Genomic DNA, 13842 nt, shown 5'->3' on the forward strand with positions numbered 1-13842 from the left:
TGAAGTCAATGGTAATTGTGTCATCAATTTGAGTAAGGCCAGAATTTCACCCCTGTTGTAGTCTACCCCAAACATAGCTGGATTACATTAGTAGGTGAAGCAATTTTGTGTGTAAATATAATTAGTAAATTTTACTCATCTGACTAACGTATGTAGGAAATCCTGTATTTTTCTCTAAGTTTTTAAGATATAGATATCTTGAAAGAGAAATGTATCCTGTTGTACAATGCTAAAACAGCTAAGAACATGAGCTCAGAATGAACTGGGACAATCTTAAAATTGAAGCCAGTGGGATTACATTACTTAGGACAGGGAGGCATTTGAAGAATGAGGGCTTATGGCTACAAGCCTGCAAGAATTGTGCATGGAGAAAGCAGAGTCTGTGTAGAGCCCCGCTAAAGTCAGAAGAGCTCTTGGCTGGTACAGTGACTGACTTTGCAGTTCCCTTTGCATAGTCGGGCACCAAGTTTGCAAAATGCTCATGTACCTTCAGCATGAAAGTTTCCATCTAAAGAGGCTATTGCTAATATTTGGAACAGCATCCACGTTAGGAATGTTAAAGCATTTTAACCAGTGTTCTAATGTGATTGATGGATGCATGTGGCCTCTTGACAATTATTCAGGACCACAATCTATTTCTTGGCAAATCTGTAATGACTCTCTTGAGCTACAAAACAGTTCTAGATATGAGTGCTGATTGGCTGATATTTTCAGCTGGACGTCTACCTAACTTCCATTTGTACATGTGTAAAACAGGTTATGTACTGGATGAGCATTTACATATGCACATATTATAATGTGCACCCTGAAAACTCAGTAGAATTGTTAGACTTGTAGTGTGCAGTTTAAAACACTTTAAAAATCCTAATACCTGCTCATGTAAAGCACACATACAGCTGTCAGCACTTGCTATCTAAGCCAAATGTACATGGTTATGCAACTTGGCATGTGCACAAATGGAAGCCATGAGCTGAAAATCAACCCTATATATACATATCATCATCTCTTTTCATCCAGAAAGCATAGGACTTGAGCGTGTGGATCAAGCCCTTAATGTCTCATTTTCCAAGGTGCAGAGCACCTCTAGCTTCTGCTGCCTTCAGAATCAGGTGCTTATGATTTAGTTCCCTAGACTGATGTTGCCTTGATCTTTTAACTGGGGTACTGTTTTAGAAGCATGGTATTTTAGTCCAGTGTAACACAGGCAGAGTTTACTGCAGTGCCCAATTTTTCCTTCTTCTGTGTGAAATAAATGGTAGCTTTGGCTTTATTATTTCCATAGGAAATATTTCAGAGATAATAACTAATAATAGGGCTTTTCATCTGTACATATTGACCGCATTTTCAAAGGAGACTATAATTCTGTGGAGTGTTTAAAGGAACACCAACCAGTCTTGCAAGAATGGATAGAAGCAAAAATTCTAATATAAAGCACAATGCTTTCAGGGATGCTGGAATGAACAGCTATCAAAAATATGTAGCATATTCCTGCCTCAGTCATCCCTATGGGCACCTGCTATTGCACAGGGAGACAAGGCCATGATTCTGTCCCTCACTGCTGCACCAAGCCCATATGACTCCTACTACTCTTTGAACTCCCAAGCTGAGCCAGCCAGATTTCAGCTGCTTCTAGCTGGGTGGGAGGCAGTGAAGAAATTCCTGATAACATCTCATTCTAATGCACCCATGCAGGGAAAGCTACAAATTCACCACAATTGATTAGGTTTGACTACGCTTCTGTGGTATCTATGGATGAAGAAACTGCCCGGCCACTAGACAAAATTTCTCGGTCACGCTAATCTTCTATCTTTCTTTTTTTTTTTTTTTTGCTTGCTTAACATGTAGTTCTTTTCCTCATATTTGAATAGCAAAACATTTGTCTGAACCAACTGAACCAAGTGTTTAAGAATATTAGTGCATCTTAGATGCAAAACTTATTGGCAAGAAAGGACATTGTTTTTAAAATCAATGGCTAGCACATTACTGTAAAATCTATTGATTAAAAACACAAAGCATAATGTTAGTCATTTAATCTGCGGAATGATGCAATACTGAAATAAATTTATCCTTTGACTTCTGCATTAACCTTTTATTGACTGCTTGCATACCCATAATTAACACACACTTTAGCTAAAGTGGTTAATTTTAGCATCATGATCAGTGTTCTCTAATGTAGCTGACACCCTGATCATCAAAATGTCAGTGCAACCCTAGGAAAAATAACTAGACAAATATCTGTTTTAGTAAAGTATACCTACCTGGGATGTTACTGGGTTAGGAAAAAAACCAAGAAACTGTCAAAATTGATGTCATTATTTAATTGAATTGCTAAAAAAAAAAAATAGTTGTATTAAAAGGCAAAATAGATTTGCTATTATATATGTAAAACCAGAATCAAAAACAGTTGGAGAGGGAGTGTAATCAATTGCTTCTTTCAAATTAACATTTTTACTGATATGGGCATGTTTTTGATTGTACTGGCCAGATGCTGGTTAATGATGGAGCTTTGAAAATTTGGACCTTCCATATTGTACTAATTTTTTAAGTGTCTCTCTTCCTATTTGGTTGATTTCTATAACTAAAGTATCTGGTGTAAAGCTGATGTGCTGGAAACATTTTACAGTTATTTGATCAATCTTCATCTGGCAAGAAAAGATCTAATTTTTATGTACCCAGGTTGGAGCTAATGTGACTCTTGCAGAAATTCCACTGTTTTTTCATGAACGGTTCAAACACCTCTGAATGCAATGCTTGAAGGAAAGGTACTTTCCTGTGACTTCCTGTGCAGAGTCCTTGTGTCTTACTCTATAGTTGTGAAAAAACCCGAACTATCCTTTAAAACTCTGGGAAATTTATAAAATGTAAGTCTAAAAATATTAACACAACAGATTTCTGGCCCACTAATTCAGTTCAGGTCAAAACATGACATGCAGTCAAATAATTTCCTTCAATCTGGTGGGTGCTACTTCATGCACACTTCAAAAAGTTGTTAAGGACCCAGTTCTGTACTCTTATATGTATATAATCCCCTTTCAGGACAATAGGATTCATGCCATATAAGGCCTGAAGGATTGGATGAGGATAGGTGATATACATAATGCAAGTGTTTAGTGTTCCCAGCCAGAAAATTGACATAAATAGAGAGAGCATCAGATCTAGACAGAATAAGTGGAAATATTGCTCAAAGTCACAGTCATTGAGAAGGCAGATATGGCTTGAAAGGCACAGAAATGATGATAACTCTACAACATTGCTCTCCTCTTTCCACTTCTTCAGGAGATCCTTAACTGGCCTTAGACTTATAAATCAGGAAATTCTGAGGTCCTTGTGGATAATCACTAACATACTCAGCCCCTCATATAGAAAATGCAGTTGCTCAGGATGACCAAGTATGTAGTTGTCATATAATGCAGCACATGCTCAGCCAAAGTATACTACATAGAAAGAACAGTCTCTGCTAGTAGAAGAAACTGGAAGAGCACAATTTTTCAGTGTCACTCCAAGGCAGCAGTCCCATCACAGCAGCTTTCATAACATTTAAAGTAATTCTGGGTATGTCTACACAAGATGCTATGTCGCTGTAGTAATGATCTATGCCAAAGTAGCATCAGCGGGCACAAACTGTGACACAGATGCTACTGCGCAGTAGCAACATGACACCACACTACGGCTCGTTACTACTGCACAGTAGGGTCAGAAATGTCTGCGCCGCCAGGACTGCGCAGTAACCATATTTGCTAAAGCAAATACTAAATGACTGCACAGTAATAACTGCACAGTTGGGTGCACGTGTAAACACACTCAGAGGTACCTAAAATTCAACTGGGAGGAAAAAGCTGGCAGAAAATACATTGCAATGGGAAGCTTTAAAATCAGGGAAAGTGTACAAAAACTGCATAGGAGTAAAGAGGTAATATGGATTCACTCCCAAAGGAAACTCTATGTTTAATAAACAGTGAGAAGAGATTGTTTATAATGAGCTGACTTTTTCATATTCCTGATGGTATTTACTAGCAGTGTCTCTTTGTCAGCTGTAATAATCTGTACATGCTTAATTTATCCACTTTTAGATTGAAATCCTTAAAGTGAAATGTCTTATACTTACCAGCAAATTGAGCATATTATTTTGTGCTGAGACAGAAAATAAAGCATGCTTTTAAAAGCCCTATAGACTAATGCTGTAATTAGCTTCAGCTTCCTCTGCATATTAATTTTCTCCTGTTCTTTTATATAATTTGGAAAATGTCTTCAGAACATGATGGCACGATCAGTTAAGTACCTCTCAGAACTCATACACTAAACTGCATTTGCTCTAACAACTATTATAAAATAGCCTGCAAAACAAATCCTCTGTTATTCTGTACAGTGCAGCTTATCAATGCAAACAGTTTAATATTTATGCTAAGAGGATTGTCACAAGTAGCTTCTGTTCCTTTAATTCTTGTTTTAAATAAATAATGAGAACATTTAAACACATTACTCTTCTCAGGGCCCTGAGGTCGGCTAATCTTATTATTTATGAAGTGATGTGCTACATAATAGTACTTAGTGCATGTTAACAGATGCTATTATCAGGGGCTGATGTGGAGAGCTGAAGATATATTGGAATGTTACGTGTTAATACTGTCCTTGTAGTGTAATGTACGATGGATTGAGTGCACAGGATGCTGGTGCAGCAATTAAACACCCACCAACATGGGTGTAAAGTTGAAGTATGTTTTCTCATGGGTATTTTGTTGCCATTAATAATTCCCAAGAGAAGAAGGAATCTTTCACTGGGACTTTCTCTTCCAGAACAGAAGAAGACCAGGAAGCTTTGTGTGTTGATCTTTTCAGAGTTCATTTTACAGAGGGAGAGACCCATTTCAATGCACTTAAAAATTTAAATTTCATTTTATCTTTAAAAAGTGTAATTATAGTAATAGTTATATACAAAATATAATTTTGTATGTTTTACATGGGATAAAATAATTAACTTGTCTATGTGATAAGATTTTTCCCTTTTAAAGAACTAAATTCACCTTCAGTACACATGAAGTAATTAGAATAATACTTAGAAGTTTTCCTTGTCTCAGTGCTTTACAAACATTAGCTAATTAATCAGCAACTGGTATCTGAAAAAACCCACTGAATTGTGACAAATTTTCTAATGCAGTGCAAATAAGTGGCACTCTGTACTACAAACTAATCTTAAGAGATGTGACAGTTGCTACTCATAAAACTTTCCTCTTCAGGGCTGCAATTTAGTTGCATATTATAATTAGACTTCACTAGTATTGATGAATAATCCATTTAATAAAAAACACTGTAATTTAAACATTTTCTCTGGGGACTAACGTGCACCAACCTCTTAATTTAATTTGATTGAAGATTTGCCCACCTATTCATCAGTGGAAATTGTTATTAACCTCCATTTGCATATATCTTTATACAATTTCCCCTTTTTATATTGCCTTTTTCAGAGCAAAGCAGGCTGATACACTTGTAAATCTCCAGAATCTACAAAGCCAATCCTGCTTCTGTAATATTGTTTAATCTATCCCCCGACCTTAATGCAGTAAATTCAGTTTAATCTTTCTCAGTAATCTAGTAATACATTGAAAACCCACAAACATTTAAATCTGATAATGGTTTAATCACATACTTTAAATAACAGCTGAGATAATGAAAAAATAATTCACCATAAAAAGGTACACTAACTGAATTTTCTTTGATTGGCTTTCTAAGAAATCCCTCTAGATAATATAAACCTTACAGCAGAAATCACAGCAACTTCACAGTAAGTGAACAATCCATTTTGTCCAAAGATTGAGCCTCTTGTTTGTTTGTTTGTTTGTTTGTTATGGACAAATGTAGCTTTCCTGAGCATTCAGTTTCTTGATATGCCTTCACTTAATTAATTCACCATCAATCTTTGTTTTCAGGTGCCAGTCCCAGCTGGCAAAGAGTTTACCAGATGAGCAGAAGCCAGAGTGCCATCCCTACTGGAAGAATGATGATTCTAACATGCCTCTCCCATATGATCTTGAAGAAGTAATTGCTAAACTCCAGGCCCTGCTTCAATAAATGGAGCACTAGAAGGTGTATGCCCAGAGTAAAATTACTTGTACCCATCTCTTGAAAAGAAAATATCTAAAGTGAATTGAATCTCTGCAGTGTTTTTATATTTAAATCACATAGGTTTATTTCTTCCTTGAGTACAAGTTCCTGTCCATTGTAACTGAATTATGTTTTGTAGCTACTCATTTAGAAATTTCTAAAATAAAAAAGAATAAGGCCTAGATCTACACAAAAGACTTAAGTATCATAAGTGGAACTAACTTAGAATTTAGGCACCTCACGCCAAGAATGTGATCTGTAACCTCACCAAACCCATAGGTACCCAAGGTTTTGCCAGTAGAATTCCCTAGCTGCTTGAAGGTCTGTTTCTGTGAATGCCAAGAATTTCTCCTATGCTGCCTTGACTGAGAAGCTCAGTTCCTGTTGACATGTGCATACTGTCCCTGCTGAGAAGCATGCCACTCTCACCTACTTCCGCTCTAAACACACCAACCCAGGAAGAGGCAGCGAAATTGTTTTGGAGGTTCCCCTTGCCACCCCCGTCAAAAATGCCAGAGATGAGGATCTGAAGAGGAGCAGCAGGTGGTGACCTCAGGACAATTTAATTGTCTCATTTCTAGGTTTGGCATATGTGGGGCAGGAGCAGAAGGGCTGTGTGCATTTCTTGGTCACCCTCCCAGAGCACTGCAGAACCATAGACATACCTGCCGTCATAGAGCAGCCTGATCAGGATCTGCAACTAGGCGTCCTCCATTTACCTTCCTTGAGGGACTTCATTAGATCAAAATGTTCTGAATGCACCTAACTCATCTATTACACAGTCAACCCAGCCATTTTTATTTAAAATTGTGAGTGGAAGAGGAAAGAAGTGCTAGCGCAGTTGTTTGTTGGTTACAGTATTCACCTGGATGGAGAGAAATTTCCTATGAAGGCATCCTAAAAGGTTCTAGCCAGTAGCTTTCACCTCCAGGAGAGTGTCCTAACTGCCAGGTTATCACCGTTCTGGAGGAAGGGCACACCTCACCCCTCCTGCTGGAGCTGTACCACTGTCCCAAAGAGAATACATAATCCACTGGGCTGGCAAAAGGGAGCAAAAAAGAAGCCTGATCCATTTGCCCACTGACTAGGATTTTTTTTTTAAACGTGTTTTGCACTAAACAGTCAGTGCATAAAATGCACATGCAGTCCACAAAGCAATGTTTGGAACCTGCGTTGGTTTGATGTTAAGTTGATTTGTGAGTTTATCCCAAAATACAAAAATGTAAGATGTTAAAAATAATGTTGTTTGTGATCTATTTTGTAATAGGATACTAGAAAAGCAGGCAATTCCTTTCTGGTCCATTGGGACTATCCAGAATAAAAGCCAATTTTCTTTCATTTACATTGTATTCTAACTGGCACCAGTTTATTTCTTCCCAAATGACAAAAAAAAAAGAGCTTGTGATGCAAAAAAGTGCTTATTATCACCTCAGAAAGGATAAGATCCGGTGCTCAGCATGGCTAATATAGAGGTGGAACATACCTGCAGGACTAACATTTTATTTAAAAATCACCGTTCAGACCAGGTTTCCTTAGAGTCTGCTGCCAGAATAGCTATAGTATGCTTACTAGCAAAGCCGTCTGGTATGGACGCAGTTTATACTGGCAGAACTGTGATTTTTGCCCAGTGTAGTTTATGCCAGCCCCCCCTTGAGCAAAATAATTTATGCCAGGAAAAGCTCCATTTTGCGGACATAACTGTGTCTACACCTGGGCACTCTTCCCAGCAGAGCTGTGTCTGTCAGGAACTGCATCTCTATGCACCCCTGAGCACCATTGCTTTGCCAGTTCAAGATTATAGAGTTGGCATGAATGTGAATATATGTTATATGCCTTACATTCCATGACTTTTGTTGTGGCCATCAGCTACCACTAAAAAAGTGAGGCCCCTTTTAAAGAACAAATAATTAATTGAATAGAGTTTGATTGTATTAGCACCTTGTTCCTGCAAACACTGTTTAACTGATGCTTCTTGCACCACAGCTTCTTAAGACTTTAAAACAATGCAGTTTTGTGAACACAGCTTTTTTCCCCCTGCTCTAGTTGGGCAAACAGCATACATTTGGATTGTTGCCACACTAAATATTGTTTACTTCGGAGATCATTTAGAGACAAGCTAGTTGAAGGTGTGGGAATTCTATTTTGGAAAAGGTAGTTCTCATGCAGACAGATACTGCTTTGGAAACTAGCAATATGGATTCAAACAGGCTAATGATATAGCACAGTTAAGGCAAGGTTTAAGGGGGTTGTTTGTTTCTGCTGTTTCTTTATGATTATTTTTGGTTTAATTAAGCATAGCTAGAAACGCTGGGAATCACAGTGGTGAAATGATTTTGACAGGCATAAAGGGTACAGAATGCATGTAAATGTTGAAAACTGTGGATAAAATGGAAGCATAGCTATTAAAAATGATTGGCAAATAATTATTTACTGCAGTATTCAAAAGTCACTAATTTTTTGTTCTTTGATTAGGAGACTGATGGTAACTATAATAGAATGTTTAAAAATCCATGAATCTAAGGCCTTGTTAATGCTGGGAATGAAGCCAGTCGAATATCTGCACTGGTACAATCTTCTAGTGCAGGCAGATCAAATTACCATAAACCACAATATACAATAGTACAGGTTCAAACTGGTGGAAATCTAGGAAATCCTTGGAATGGACAAAACCTAAGATTTCCCAGGCAAGATATTGATGCTCAGACACCCAGATATGGCTCAAAGAGGATTTAAATGTTTTGTGTTGGATTTGGAGCTCAGTTGTGCCACTGTAAATCCAAATAATATCACTGAACTCAGTGGGAATACAGCAGCATAAGAGCAGAATTCAGCCCTCCCTTTCCCTGGCCTCATCAGGGACAACAGCAAATGTTTGGCAAAGTAGATTGGAATTCTCCAAAACGCATAGTAGTTCTGAAGGTGTCAGCAGAAAAGAACAGACCAGAACTCATTCATAAAAGAATGAGTGCTTAGTATAATTACTGCCCTTTCCAATTAATTGTTAGAAAAAGACAATAACAAGAACATGATTTACAAGTTTTCCTTATGTCATTTAAATAATTTTGACCAAGGTCATCCTGAAATGATCCTTTTGCAATCCATTAATATTGTAACATTAGGTAGCCCATTACCATTTTGGATGTGCTACAAAAACATTCTTAACCCAGGCCTCTAATGAATGTTCTATGTATGGCAACTGTTTATTGACTCTAGATGCCTGAGGACCGAGGTCAGTCTGTTTCAGGGGGAAAGCATAAATAAGCTTCTAACAGTAGATTCTGTGATTTTTTTTCAAATGGTGAAGTTCATGACTTTGCTTACATTTACTTTTCATCAGCCCTGAAAGAATTGAGGTAAAATAGTTCCCTTGCACGTGTGTGTCAAGCTAAATGGATTACAGAAGATACAGATCTGTTTGCCTGTCTGCACTTGCCTTTAGACAATATTCATCAATTTTACAAAAGCTACTGACTAAACATGGAACCCATACAAATGAAATGCTCAAGGCAGGGACTTTAAAAAACACACGCTCTGATACAAAGTTGGTTTTACACTGATAGAAGGAAAATGTTGGCAGAAAATGAAAACCTTTTATTGTGACTCCAGTTTAGGGGATGAAAGGTAAAGGCCATTTTTAAAGTGTTCAATAGAAAACTGCTGGTTTTGTGCCAGGTAGATTAGACATTTTTTCATAAAGCATTATTTGTGTCTCTGCATATGAAGCTATTCCATCCTGGAGGTTCTTTTCCTTATTGTTGAGGTTAAGTAAATAAATATATATTAACACCAATATAATAGATTTTAAAGGCATCATTCTTGCACTCTGAGCTTTACAAGAGAGTCTGAATGTCTAAAATGTAAATAAGAATGCCATGAATAATTACCAACTGGAAAACATTCAGGATGTGTAGCATGCAGCATAATAAATATCCAGATCAGTTCTCTTTATTATCATCATGAAATAGTTGATATTTTCATTGGTAATGAACTGGATTTACTTAACAAGCTATCCTTTCAAATCATGCAAGGCCTCTGTAATGTTGTGGAACAGGTTTGGGTATTCAAGAGCCAGAATAACAACAAAACAGGCATGAAAAGAATAAAAAATCCATGACACACAATGCAAATGAATGAAGCTACTGTGCTAACAATGGGCAGAATTATCTTCTTGGTTAAAACAGTGCAGTGCATTGATCCAGTGTAATGCAATGTAAATTGTGCTAGTGTAACTGAGATGAATCTGGGTGATATAGTGCCTGACGTGTGGGAAGAAAGACAAGGTGAGGAAGAGATGTGGCTTAATTAGGTCACAACTTTATTAACTTAATTCAGTATAGTTCAGTAGACTCTTTTCTTAATTATTTCTACCTGGAAGAGAGCTAATTCCAGCTCCCTGTGACTCCACAGCTGGTTTCCCAGTCTGTTCCTGGGTCTTCCATGAGAGTTGTTGCAATAGACACTTGGATCCCAATCCTATTTCCCACTTTTCTCTAGGGCATCCCTTCCCTCAATCCCACTTTTAATTCTGGTTTATCAGGGAACCAGAACCCCTATGAAATAAATACTTGCACTGGACACCATCCATCTATTAGGTTGTAACGTGAATCTTACTTCTAGACCTATTACCCCACATCTGTGAGCTGCTATCCCAAAGGTGAAATATTGCCACTCTGCCCCCAGCTAATCTGGCACAAAGGTTAGAGTTTCCAATCCCAAAAAGTAATCTATTACAATCTCCACCAAAAATCTCAGTCCTACACTAATCCCAGGGGATGGACAATCAAGCAAACTGTAATTAATCAAGTTACTATAAATTCAAAGGGGGTGTAGGGATTTAGGGGTTGTCAGCTGATTTGTAACTATGTACCTACTCTTACCTTCCAGGACAGTTTAATTCTTAATGACAATGGTGTAGGGTATAATGGTTTAGTTTTTGCTTGCTGTGGGAGTAACAGGCACATGAACATTTATTATAGAGCAGTTGGTACCCAGTAGTAAATGCTTGTTCTCTTTTAACTTAATATAATTTAACTCTCAGAGATAGGTTGGAGTTGTAACTCAGCCCCCAAGAAGGAGTTTAGACTAGAAGTACAGCTTATTAGTAGTATGCATGGGCTAATGGCTTATTGCCTAGGTCAGGTGATACCTTCCCAAACTCTGCCCTGGCCACACACATTCCTTCTAAAACAATGAGAAATGAGGACCTTGCACTATTTTCTTACCAGTATAAACCAAAAATTACCTACCTCTCAGGTTGTGGGGTGCATATCCATCCTGCTTCTCAAGCTAAGACAGTACATTTTGATGCCTTTATTAAATAAAATAATTTATAAGTTTGTGGAGAAGCTGCATTTGTTAAGGCTATAGATTAGGTACCAATTAGCTGTTAGTTTGTTCCATTAAAATGGTAGCATTTAGCAGAGGAGAAGAACAATTTACACATGACCCTAATTCCTACCAAATAAAATTGGATCATCTAAGCTTTATCTTTCATTGTCATGGAGAAATCACATATATTTCATATGACGTAAAAGACTTCATTCTTTCATGATTTCAAGCTTGTGAAGCCCCAGTGGTTCTAATGTACATGTATGTGGTGCAAATCAGAGTTTGGTCACAAAATTAGCCCCTTTTTCTTTGTCTTCAAATACTTGTCTCCATGCCAAGGCATGTTGCTCTGATTATTTGTCTTGATTAGAGACTGATAGAGTAAAGTCAGGTGTATAGGATTCCTATTATCCTTTATTTCATTGGTTCTGTGAACAGATCAGATATTTATTTCGGTGAAAAAGGGAACAATCAGCTTCTGTTTACCATTAACATTCAGTTTTCCATTTCTTAAAATCAAACCAAAGTTTGGTAGGCAATGATTTTCGTACATGTCCCTTGATCAATGGAACACTGTCAGAATCTATTAAAGCCTCCATTAGCTTGATCGCATTCAAAGCTAAACTATTGGATTATTTAAAAAGCTGCAGTGATTGTTTAAAATATACTATACATTGATTTCTCTCTGTAAGTAAAGTGGCATAACTTTGAAAGTAAGTGTGTACGACTAAGACTCCAGGCACTGTCTCCAGTATATTCTAAGAAGCTTATTTTCCCTTTGAGAATACCTACATAACATGTTTTAAGTTGCAATCCCTTGTACTTTTCAAGGGTTTTTCCTCTAATTTATCCTGTTTCATTGTATCAGTCAAATGTAATGCATGTGGAATGGAAGATATAGATTTGCCAAGGGCCTCTCAACTGAATAGTTTCACTGAAAAGGTTTAATGAGTAATGATCAGGGACATCCCTGGGGAAAGGGGGGGCGAATCGGGGCAACCGCCCCAGGCCCCGCACTTTGGGGGGCCCCTCAGACAGTGCCTTACAGGCCCCACTGCAGCTGCCACGCACCACCACTGCCAAATGCTGCCCAGTCTGGCCACTCGCCCTCCCCCTCCCAGGCCCCCCACAGGCTGATATGCCCCGGGCCCTGCACACCCCTAGGGACAGCTATTCTAATAATACTAGCATTTAAAATAACTAATATTTGGTGAACTCATCTAGAGATCTCAGAACACTTTACCGGGAAGAACTGTGGCACACCAGTTAAAAGTTAGCTTCTGTTCTGAAAAGGAACTCTGGAACATGAAAATTGTGCATCCACTACTTCTATTTAAATTTACAGAAGTTTCAATTTAAAAGATAATTTAGCAGTCTGCCATTCCTACAAAAATCAGACTAGGATGTGAAAGTGAAGTTGTCTTATTTTCTTCCACTTTTAGTCATAACAGGTAGTGTTTATCAAGGTGAGAATGTACTGGCCAGATCTATATTGAAATACTTGGTATGTACCTATTAGCATTTTTTCTTAGTATTTTTCTACCTATTTTGATAATCTAACAATTTAATAGCCAAACATTATCAAAGCTTTCCATGCTGATGTTATGGTTGCTGTTCTTTTATATTTGTGTCATTAATAAATCTAGAAATATTATTCATCAGATCGTAAGATTACAACCTTCTCCCCCACAAAAGTATTCATAAAAAGTGTTGCTTTTGGGTTAGTTGTTTAATAGTACCCTTGTTTTTTAATTTTTATTAAAAACTTAATAAAACACTTAAGAACTCTTAATAAAGCACCATAATATGCATTACTATATACATGTAGACTTTGTATATTTTTTGTATTTGTTCATTTTAATTCAATTTACCAAAAAGACCATTTGTCTGTTGTTTGTCCTCCAGAATGTGCTACTAATGTGGCTAACTACCTCTCTCTATTATCTGTAGGATAGAGTGGGGTAGTAAATTTGTTCATGATAATAAATGGTGACAGTAAGGAGTTAATTGAAATCTGGGAAACAGAGCAATTAAGCAAGTGTCCTGGGAAATGCTAAACAAATAAAATTTATTTACAGGCAATGTTGTCCTCCCTTTTTAGGCTTCTTTCCCTTGCTTCCCTCCTTTGTTTTGAGATTTTCATGTGCTTACAATACTTTTACAATATTATATTATTTTAATTCCAGGCTTCAGGGTGTCTACTCACTGTCTGCAAGGGACAGAAAGAAGAATATCCCCCCCACCCCCTGCCTTTAAGTGCATTACTTTTTCTTCCTTTGAAGCATCACATATTGGCCAGATGTACCAGTCCTCCAGTTTTTTCTAAGGAATCTCTCTGGAGCCTGGATACTTAGAATTAAACTAATTTGAGGTAAGCAAGGAATCTTACCTCAGGTCCACCTGGGGATATTTTAC

The 13842-nt window shown here is 37.5% G+C and overlaps 1 protein-coding gene across 4 annotated transcripts in view; it reads left to right on the top strand.

Annotated features, from left to right (window-relative positions):
- FTO (FTO, alpha-ketoglutarate dependent dioxygenase) overlaps positions 1 to 13509 on the top strand; it is a 432416-nt gene extending 418907 nt beyond the window's left edge. For 3 of the 4 annotated variants that reach the window (XM_025207543.1, XM_025207542.1, XM_006026574.3), the window contains one exon: positions 5925 to 13509. In XM_025207543.1, coding sequence (XP_025063328.1) covers positions 5925 to 5960 — 36 coding nt within the window. In that variant the 3' untranslated portion in view covers positions 5961 to 13509. The remainder of the gene's footprint in view (positions 1 to 5924) is intronic. The other variant, XR_003094760.1, reaches the window with a different exon arrangement.
- The last annotated feature ends 333 nt before the right edge of the window (positions 13510 to 13842 follow it).

The sequence above is a fragment of the Alligator sinensis genome, unplaced genomic scaffold, assembly GCF_000455745.1.
Source record: "Alligator sinensis unplaced genomic scaffold, ASM45574v1 scaffold173_5, whole genome shotgun sequence".
In the NCBI taxonomy this organism is placed as follows: Eukaryota; Metazoa; Chordata; order Crocodylia; family Alligatoridae; genus Alligator; species Alligator sinensis.